Source organism: Diorhabda carinulata, chromosome 5, assembly GCF_026250575.1.
Source record: "Diorhabda carinulata isolate Delta chromosome 5, icDioCari1.1, whole genome shotgun sequence".
Classification (NCBI taxonomy): domain Eukaryota; kingdom Metazoa; phylum Arthropoda; class Insecta; order Coleoptera; family Chrysomelidae; genus Diorhabda; species Diorhabda carinulata.
The window spans coordinates 18,015,366-18,026,525 of NC_079464.1; the positions used below are offsets into that span (position 1 = coordinate 18,015,366).

The window sequence follows — 11,160 nt, forward strand, 5'->3', positions numbered from 1 at the left end:
CATTCTGGTTGTATCTAATGTCTTCCAGCTTCCTACAGATTTCCATATTCTCTCCCGATTCTCCCATCTTAGTTTCTCTAGAATTTATCTCTATTTTCTTTTAATTCCACTTTTTAAGATTTTCGCAATCTTAGTTTCATCCAATTTACGATTTTAAGTTTCAATTTTTAGCAGTTTCATTCAAAGTATTTTTCGCTTCTCCTAATTTCTATCAATTTCTCTTAGTTTATCTCCTATCTTTCTTTTTTTTCTCCTAATTTCATTCAGTTTCCATCATTCTTTTCCTAGTTTCCTGATTTCCTGGTTTCCTTGAAATCTTCCAGTTTCTCAAGATTTCTATTTTCACTATTTTCACCATCATCATCAACTGCTTAGTGTCAGGCTTTCAAACGTAAGAGGATACTCAGAAGCAGCTCAGATAAAACAACGTATGTATGTTAAATTATCTGAACAATTTAATACCACTAATCTTAAGATATCACAATGAATATTGGGTTACTTACGAATAAATTTGATGTTTCGACGCATATAAATTTAAAGTAAAGATGAACGATAAAAATGATAACGAATTGCGTAGCCATTACTTAAAATAAAAAGACTAATAGTTACAATTTAACCGTAATGTGTTTCGCGTCAAAAACATTTTCGCTAATGATTATTATCCGACCGATAAAAATCTGGTCAGGAGTAAATTGCTCGTAACGATGTAAATGTTATCTGGGCATTGTGTGGAAAAAGCTGGCGATTCGAAAAGCCACCATTAATCGTCCCAGTTTGTTTCTATTGTACGGTCATTTATAAAATCGACTGCGACGCCCGGAAGATAGATTAGTGAAAATAAACACGAAATTTATATTGCGGATGTTGTAATTGGCATTAATATAAATAGTTTCATCATTTGTACTAACCTAACAATGTTCAATTCTCATTCTTGTAAGCCGAAAATAAATTGAGTGCTCAATGAAACACATCAACCACAAACTAACCCTTAGAGAAGAACTGATGCAGCTTGCAAATTAACAAACAAACGAAATTGTATATATTGTATATTAAAAACTTGAGATCTAAATTATTATTTATCCAATTCTGAAGAAAAATCTCTGACGGACCTTAGAAGGAATTGGCGCTCCATTAGACGTCTCTGATTTTTGAATAAACTTAATCGTCAATAATCGATTCTATATGAATCCATTCCAGAAAAATCGAATATTGAAGAACCTCATATAGAACTAACACTACAACTGAAGCTTAAAAAACAGTTATCGAATGTATATCAATTGAAATCTATAGGAATCGATTTTTTATCAACCTAATCGTCAAAAATCGATTCTATATGAATCTATTTCTGAAAAATTCAATTTGTAAGAACCTTATAAGGAATTAAGACTAAAACTGAAGCATAAAAACTAGTTAAACTCATATGAATCGAATGTATATCAATTGAAATCTATAGGAATCGATTTTTTATTAACCTAATCATCAAAAATCGATTCTATATGAATCTATTTCTGAAAAATTGAATTTGTAAGTACCTCATAAGGAATTAAGACTAAAACTGAAGTATAAAACTAGTTAAACTCATATGAATCGAATGTATATCAATTCAAATATCTAGGAATCGATTTTGTATAAACTTAATAGTTAAAAGTCGATTCTATATGAATCTATTCCTGGAAAATCGAATCTTGAATAGCCTCATAAACAAATACCACTAAAACTGAAGTTTAAAGAACAGTTAAACTCATATGAATCGATTCTATATCAATCGAAATCCACAGGAATTGATTATGTATAAATCTAAACGTCATTAATTGAATGTATGCCTCAAGAATCGAGTCTCACAATGAATTTGCGTTATAACGAATGTCTCTAAGGAACAGTTATACTCATATGAATCGACTCTATATCAGTCGAAATCCACAGTAATCGATTTTGTATAAATCTAAACGTCATTAATTCAATGTATGCCTCAAGAATCGAATCTCTCAATGAATTTGCGTTATAACGAACGTCTCTAAAGTATATTCAAACTCATATGAATCGATTCTATATCGATCGAAATCCAAAGTAATCGATTTTATATAAATATAATCGACATAAATCGAACCTATTTCTAAAGAATCGAATCTGTACGAACCTCACTAGGAATTCAACGTCTTTTGTCCATTGATAGCACTTTTGATTTGTTTTGTTTTCTAATAAAATGGTTTTAAACAGTGTTGTCACCAATATTAAGTTAGATTTATCTTTGAATCTAACTATCGAATCCAAATAAAACGGTAAAGTCCCACTCTGGAGTCGATATAGCGGCCCATTTCCAGCTTGTTCGATCCAGTTATCTCGTTGAAGTACTAATGAATTCAGCGTTGTGGTTATGAGACTATTAATGGGAAATAAATTTCATTAGGCTACTAGACTATACTAGCTACTGAAACCGTATCTATGGGAGCATACCTTCGAATTAGTATGCGGCCGTCGAGATATATTTTAGTGAATAACTGCGGCACGAAAGGGCCGTTCTTGTCGGAGAAGTGCAACAGGAACAAAATGGAGAGTAATCATCGTGTAAATAAGGAAAATTAAAGAATATTTACAACAGCTGCAGTTCGGTATCATGGGAATTAAGCAGACAGTAAGCGAAAATTATTCATCACAATATACTGAGATTTAAGAAGATGGTGTCTATCTGATTACACGGTTTTTCGTCTAAATCTAAATCATAATCAATACAAGTTCACGAATTTATGATTTTTACATATAATTTTAGTGAAATTCCCTCTTTTTACCGGCGTTTAATGTTGGATCTTTCATTCTTTCATATCTTGGTAAAAAGTATCGTATACGTCGTAAGTAAAAAGCTCACGAAAGTCCGGATCAAAGGACGAATCTTCCGGAATGTGTATGGAGAGCTGCCATTCAAAAACAACCAGCTGGTGTCCTAATTTAAACAACAGGAAGTTAACAGCAATCATTCTAAAGCACCGAACTTTCTTTTCCAGAAATAATTCAACTAATTACATACGTCGACTCCGGATAAAGCAAATTCCGCTTTTAGAAAAGCTCTGCCTTCTCTTTCGATAGATTCAGTTCCCAGGACGAATCTACGGGATTGTGTAATATCTCACTGCCTAATTATGAATGCGCTGGTTAGGAAATCAGGTTTGTGAAGCAAACTTTGCTTTCCCTTTAAGATAGGTGAGACAAAAGTAGAATTTAGTAAGATAATTCATTAAAAGTTAAATAACTGATTTCTTAAAGAGCACCATCTCTGGAAAGTTATTTATTTCAATAACACGAGCTTAAACTTTTGTTTTCGTATGACAAATTCCATAATTCATTCCAATGGAAGGTTTTTTTTAATTTAGATATAGCTTTTAATAATTTCTACTTGTTTCTAAGATAAATATGACGATGATAAGGTAGTTGATATCACAGAAGAAATTACTTTACCATTTATTTGGCTCCTTTGTAGAAAATTTGTATTAAATTTTTAAAATAAGTAAAAGCTTGGATAGATTTTCAGTTTTGCTAGTATGTATGTAAATTCTAAAGGTAGAATAGAGGCAATAGAAACGGAAATAGATATTGGAAAATGGTATAAATCAACTTAAAATGTTTTTATTCAAATTTTTATATATGCCAGGAAACGGCATGGATATTTCAATACAACGTGTTTAGAGATTTATTACATTTTACTATAAAAACCCATATAAGACGTAATAATGTACCATAAATCTGATGGTTCCAACTACGAATATAACATGTTAAGTGTATTTTGAAATATGAGTACAAATACTGCTTTTTTAGGAATCTGAAATAATAGATTTGAACGTTTTAAATCTCCCATTGCAGTTTTTATTTCAAAAACTTATAAACTGTTGACTTAAAGATATTTAATAATTGTAGTAGTACCAATATTTTACATAAAATAAATATTTATTAACGTTGAAAGTATTATATGTATTAAAACATGTTTATTCATCAGTAAATAGTAGATTAAGAACTTTTTTACTGCTTTCGTAGTTCATTAAAAGTTTCACGTTGAGTTCATACCGAAATTTTACTCTCGTTATTCAAATACTTAAGAAAATCGACGAATTTTCATTAGAAACAGTACGCTTTAGCAATCCTCCAAATTTTTAAATTAGAAAATGTTTTCCTCGAATATAACAGACCTCTGGAATCAACAAAATGATTTCTTATTTTGGAAAAAAACGTTTTATAAGATGATTGATATAGTAAAGGATTGTAAGTGCCATGAAATAAACAAAAAAACTGTCTTAATATTATTTGTACACCATAAAATATTGACTTGAAGATGCAGCATAAATCAATATTTTAATGGGAACTTTGAAGCTTGTCGCAGAGATAATTTGATACGTTTAAGATCAGACGATGTAGAAAAACCTAACCTAACTTTTGACACCTCATCGTATAAAATCTTATCAGCAGATTATTTGTTATTTACCGAAATCGTAGATTTTTCCTCCAACATGTCAGATGCCATACCATCAGCGCTGTCCTGAAAATACCTGAAGCTGAAAGCGTTCTTCGGCAACCAAAGTTGGTGGAAAGCAATTTCTACAAAAAAAAAATAGAATTATATTAAAAATTCTTATTTATAAAATACCAGATATGTAATATTCCATCTGCTGTCTACTAAAAATTAAAAGCTTTATTGTCAAAAAAATGTTACAATTTGTAGACAAAAGTTTATAAAAAACTGAAAAACAAACATAAAAATTTCAAAATACAGAAGAAAACCTCAACAAAATTATAGTTAATGCCCTCAAATTATTACGAAACGCGGGATTTCAATTGGCAAATGATTGTGCATTTTTTCGCATTGTAAAATATTGAGCCCTAAGCTAATTTTGAACGTGGAGTGCAACGACCTTAGACCAAACGGATTCAAAGATGATTAAGGTAGGAAGAATCAGAATTTTCATTCTCTTAAAAAAGTTGTAGTTGTAGTTTGAAGATTCGCTCAAATTGAGTCGCACCACGCGTACCCCAGAAGGGAAGGGCATATCGGAAATGCAACTCAATAAGGGCGTAATAAACTGTTAAGGAGGTGGATAAGTTTAGTTCTTTGGAAACTGATCTCAGCGCAAAACAGCAGGAACTTAATTCTTTATATGTAACTCCAAATTCAAGGAATTATCCACAACCAGCACTAAAAATTTAACAGATTCAACTACGTTAATAACGATGTTAATGATAAAATTCTCGCACAAGATTTAAGAGATTTGCTCACTAGATTTGGTCATATGAAGTCGTTTATAAAGAAATGAAACAAAATAGAACCTAGTACTGAGCCTTGGGACACTCCACTCTATTTATTTGCAAGAAAGCATCGTTGTATCAACCTTTACCAGCTGCCTTCTATTGATAAGGTATGACTGCAATTTGTTAATTAAAATATTATGATCAACACAAAAGAAAACCTTAGAAAAATCACAAAAAGTAGAGTGATGGTTCTTTAAAACATTATTTAGAAGGGAGAATCTATAAAATTCGAAGTTTGCATCACCAGATAGCATAAGTATTGAATAATATTAATTTGTCTTTTAGACGTAAGGATTCTAGTAGAATTAGTAATTTGTGACAAAAATTAAACACGTCAGGGGTTTTATCTAATAACAACATTACATACTAAATTATTAAAGATTATATAGATGTAAATACTTTTCCCTTCCTTTTATAAAGATAAAGATAGGGATTTGAGACAGAAAAATCTTTTATATAGGAATATTTGAACGTGGCAGTTTGAATTAAATAAATTTGGAATATGAAAAATGAGGTATATTATTTCTACGTCTTATGTTTTATTTTTCTAATTTGAAACGAGCGGATTCTCGTTTTTTTTTTTCGTCTTTTTAATCTCAAATTTTTATTAGATTTTTATCCAAAGACGTTGTGTATAATTTTTATTGTGATATATCAAAAAATTTGACAAAAACATGATTAGAACTAGCTAGACATAACAAAAATAAAATGATAGTTCCTTTTAAACTCCCAGTTTCCTTCATATAGTTTTTCGGTGAGTTAAAAAGATAGAAAAGGTATTTTGTAAATTTAAAATAATTTTTCTCTGGCAACTTCATCTACTTGAAACCGCAGCGGCCTTCATGAAGATGATATGTTCATTAAATAGGTATTAAAGACCGTACAGGAATGTCAGTTACCAGAAAAAAAAGAAGAAGTGGTTTAAGCCGACATTTTCTCTTCATTGTTGCTATGAGTAAAGATACAGAGGCGTGCAATTACTATATTATTCCAATCGGAAGAAAATAAGTAAAAAAAAGCTCGGGTAGATAAAAATAAAATTGACAATGGAAATTTGAATAAAAAAAAAGTTCTAAGTTACACCATATTGGTCGTGGCTTAATTATAGACCAGAAATTACCAAAATATCTTTTCATTGATCTCATTTTTTTAAGCATGTCATTGTTTACTTTTCACAAACCCACCAGCTTCAGATTTCCACTTCATATCTTCAAGTATTCAACCAAAGTTTACTTTAATGTCACGAATTCATCTTTTGAAGCTGAATATTTCTTCGTGTTTTCTATACCAATAGGGTTTTCTAAGAATTTAGTAGCATCGAAAATGTCTTTAATTTACAGTTCCAAGTGTCCAGCTTCGTGACAACAACAAGTAGCTTTTTGTAGTACGTGAATTTTCTGTTGAAGCATATTATAACCATTTTTCAACGGTTAAGTCTTCTGTATACTCGATTTCTTCGAAATATTTGAGATTATTGTAATTATTCACAAATTATACCAAAATTATTGAACTCTCAACAAAAATTTGAACTAATATGAAGTCAAAACTGAAACTATAAACTGAAGATTATTTTAAAAATCCAATAAATGAATTCGAATACTCTTCATTTCAACATTAATTGCATTTTTTTTTCTCTCAGTTTTGTTATACCTGATTTGGAAAACAGACTATGGCTTTTGTGATTCGACGACGCTGCCTTTACGAAGAGCGCCGTTCTTAATAACAGTCCAACCTTAATCCCCCTTCTGATTGATGACCCCTCCATGGTGAAACCCCCCCGACCCTACGACCCGAAACGAGAAACGAGTCAGACCTGGTGCCCTCTCTTTCTGCCCTATGAACTTTCCACCGAAGTTGAAGTATAAATATTGGAAAGAAAAAAAAAACGTTGAAAATATAAGGTTTTGGAATGAAAAATTACACAATTTTTTTTTAAATATAATTGATGCGGTTAGACGTCTTTGTTGAATCTTATACTTAAAAATTATTTTCTGAATTAAATGAGGTATTAGACATAAATTAAAAGTGGAATTATATAAAAAAAATTACCTGATTTATATAAAAATATAAATCAGAAAGTATCAAAAACGTGCTAACAATATAATTAAATGATATATGTAAATAGTATTAATATCGTTTTCCAACTTATTTCTAACTAATTTACTATAATTTTATTAATTAGTTTATTTCAATCTGGTACAATATCATTTTTTTGAAATTCTAATATAAATACATCGATTTTAATACTAGGTTTTCAAAAATCTATTAATTTGTTTTAATCTATTAGTTTTTCTTTGAATTTTTTTAAGATATAAATTTAACGTTTTACCTGTTCAAAATATGACTTCACACTAACTTTACCATGAATATCAAAATATAAATTTATTTTAATCAATTTTGCATCAAAATTATTGGTATCTGAAACCAATTTTATCCTCAAGATATTTGAAATTCAATTCATGATTCAATCAGGATCTGATAGATTTATCCAACTATCAGATTGTAAACTAAACATCAAAATATTATCTAAATAATTCCCTAAACTAAAATCTAAAACCCCCAATGAAGTACTTTTTAATGATTTTGGAGCTATCTACATAAGACAGACATCTCAGTATTTAGAAGATAGGTCATCTATAAGATAAAAAAAAACAATAATTCAATTATAAAAAGTCAGAAATTCTTGAAACGATATTGAATACAAAGAATTATTAGAAATGGTTTACATACATAATATAATTATGAATAATTTAACTTAAATTAATAGTTTTATTTTGATACATCTACGAATAATTTGACTGATGGCTGCTACATATTTTCGAGAAGTAGAAACTGAGGAAAAATTAATCTTTTCTGTCTCTCCCTATGATAATTTTTTCATGAATAAAAGTCGTCTTCTTTTTTGCATAAATACTTCATTTTAACTGCTTAAATTTTGCTTCTGAGTGAGCTTTCAGAATATTGATTCATTTTGTTGTTTTATTCTCATAAAATGTCCGTTCATCCTATAACAAACGCTGATTCTTTCATTCCCCACTTTTTCTTGATTCTTCTTCTTTTTGGTTGTCTATAAAAACGACGAGTACGTGGATTTTCAGTACCGCATTTAACCATTCTGTCCCTACAATTATTATTATCTGTTTTGTTGTAAACTTATAGTATTTTGTAGCTTTAACTCTTTTCAGCTTGATAAACTTTTTCTCTTCCTATCGTTTGTTAGTTATCATCGTTTTCCAGTTCTAAATGTCTGAAATTCCATCTACTCTCTATAATTTCTTCATCTTGTATCTACCATAATTTATACTCCCGAACGAAACTTCAAAATATGATGGTGCATTAGTTTGAACTGATTGTTTATTTTTTTTTTCTGTCCGACCCCCATTTATCATCAAAATCGACTTCGGCGAATCTTGCAATATGGCGTCTGACGCTGTTAATATTAAAATTAATGATACCGTTAACGGAACCGAAAAATATGAAGTGACAATCTATTGACATTGATAAAATTAATTGATCTACAATATTTTGTATTAACAGCAATTTTTTTCAAATTCCAGCGCTATTTCTAGTTAAAATAAGACCTAATCCTCAAAACTGATATTTTTCGCTGTATATATGCCCTAATTAGAGGAAGTCTCTTCAGGAATATCGTTTGTATAATTTTTTATGAATGAATTTTAATATAATTTCCTCTATTACCAAAAAGTCTCGTAAAACAAACAGTGTTTTATGATGGCAATTCGTTTGAGCTATTATCAATGTCGTAGTAATCAACAAATAGGAAAAAAGACCCCAAACTTTGGCTTACTGACAAGAAAAATGAGGTTAATGCCCTATAAACTCGCGTCGCGTCGGGTTGTTTCATGTCGTTGCCAAAAAGAAGAAGAGCTTTTACAAATTTCGTGGAATGCATATATAGAATTGCTTCGGTTTTATCGATGTTTCAATCTCTATACATACAAAAACGTATTTTTCATCCAACTAATTTCATATTCACTAATTTTTTTGATTTTTTCCCATCTCTACATCCTTCTAATGACAGTAAATGTCAAAATAATGTTAGAATCAACATCAATTTCACTCCAAGACGAAGTAACTTTCCGCAGATGGTTCGAAATCGAAAAGAAAAAATTAAAAATTACCTACGAGAAATTTTTTAAAAACAAACTAGATTTTTTAGAATATTATGAAGATTTATTAGAAACGAAACCTAACCTCGAATCATATATATTGTTAGGAGAAGCTTATATGGAAGTTTTAGAACCCGATAGAGCTTTAGAAATATATGAAAAAGCTTTGATACGATATCCAAATCAATGGATAATATTATCTATACTAGGAGAAACTCTAATTAGAACCCATTACTTCGAAAGAGCTATTTTATTTTACCAACAACATATAAAAGTAAAAACAAATTTTAAACTCAAATTAGTTGAGCTGTATTTGAGTTTAAAACATTATCAAAAAGCCGAATTATTACTGCTTGAATTACAAGAAGAAGAAGATTATTTAAACGATTTTGAATATAGATTAAAAATTTTAATGTTTTTAGCACAAACGCAGGAAGCTACTGAAAATATTTCTCACGCTATAAAAAACCTTGAAAAAGCTACTGGAATATGTGAAAAATTAATTAACGAAGATGAAACTTTAATAAACACAATAATTAAATTAGGAGAATTGACGTTTAGTTCAAATGAAAAAGAACAAACTGTAAATTTATATAAAAAATGGTTGAATCATTATCCTGCTAATATCAAAATATTACTAGCACTAGCAAAAGTTTATTTATTAACAAATAATTTCATACAATGTGAAGAAACGTCTCTACAAGTTTTACAAATAGATCCCTACAATGAATCAGCAGCTATCATTTTAATTGACATATCAATAAGAGAAATTAACTTTGATACAGCTATTTCCCAATGTAAACAATTTCTTGTGAAACAACCTTGTAATTTGGAAGTTTTAATACGACTCGTTAACTTATTTAAAATAACAGGAAATTTAGAAAATTCTTTTGAATATTTGAAAAAACCCACTGGAAATCGAAGATTTATACTTTACGTTGAAGGTTTATATCTTTGGTATACCGGAGATTTAAAATCCGCAGTTAAAAATTTTAATACAGTTAAAGAAGATACTGTTTTTGGATTAAACGCGTTATATAATTTGATAGATATTTATCTAAGTATTGAAAATTTTTTAACCGACGATAATTTATTAGAAAAGAATGTTGTAGATATTTATTTAACACAATTGAGGATCAAATTAGGTTATAATTACGAAAAATCCTCAAAATACAATATATACAAAAACAAACTACTTATATTCACTAGAGAAAAAAATAATATCGAACAAGCTTTAAAAGATCTTAAATCAAACGATGTTTGTACTATATTAACAATTTCGATGGGGTTAATTCAACTGAATCAACAAAAATTAGCTTTGAATCAACTAAAATTAATTTGTGAAATTGATTGGACACCGGAAAACTCTAATTATTTAGAAAATTCTTGGTTACTTCTCGCCGATATTTATATCAAATCGAATAAATTCGAAAACGGTTTGAAATTTTTACAAAAAATCTTACGTTATAATAAATCCTCATGCAAAACTCATGAATATTTAGGTTTAGTTTTTGAAAAGTTACAAAATATCGAAAACGCGGTTATTCATTATACATTAGCGTGGAAATTAGGGCGGAAAATTAACGTTCCCGTAGGAATTAGATTAGCTATTAACTTGATGAAATATAAAAAATACCCCACAGCTGTTATTGTAGCCAAGGAAATACTAGAAATAAATCCAGATGATAATATGGTTAAAGAAGAAATACTAGAAAAATGTTTATCCAGTTTGCGTTGCTAG

At 29.4% G+C, this 11,160-nt stretch overlaps 1 protein-coding gene across 1 annotated transcript; it reads left to right on the forward strand.

The window, feature by feature from the left end:
* Positions 1-9,453: 9,453 nt before the first annotated feature.
* LOC130894531 (tetratricopeptide repeat protein 21B-like) lies at positions 9,454-11,160 on the forward strand (the record flags this gene model as incomplete). The annotated part of the gene is made up of 1 exon (XM_057801412.1): positions 9,454-11,160. A coding segment is annotated over one exon (1,707 nt), but the record flags the coding sequence as incomplete, so codon positions are not given.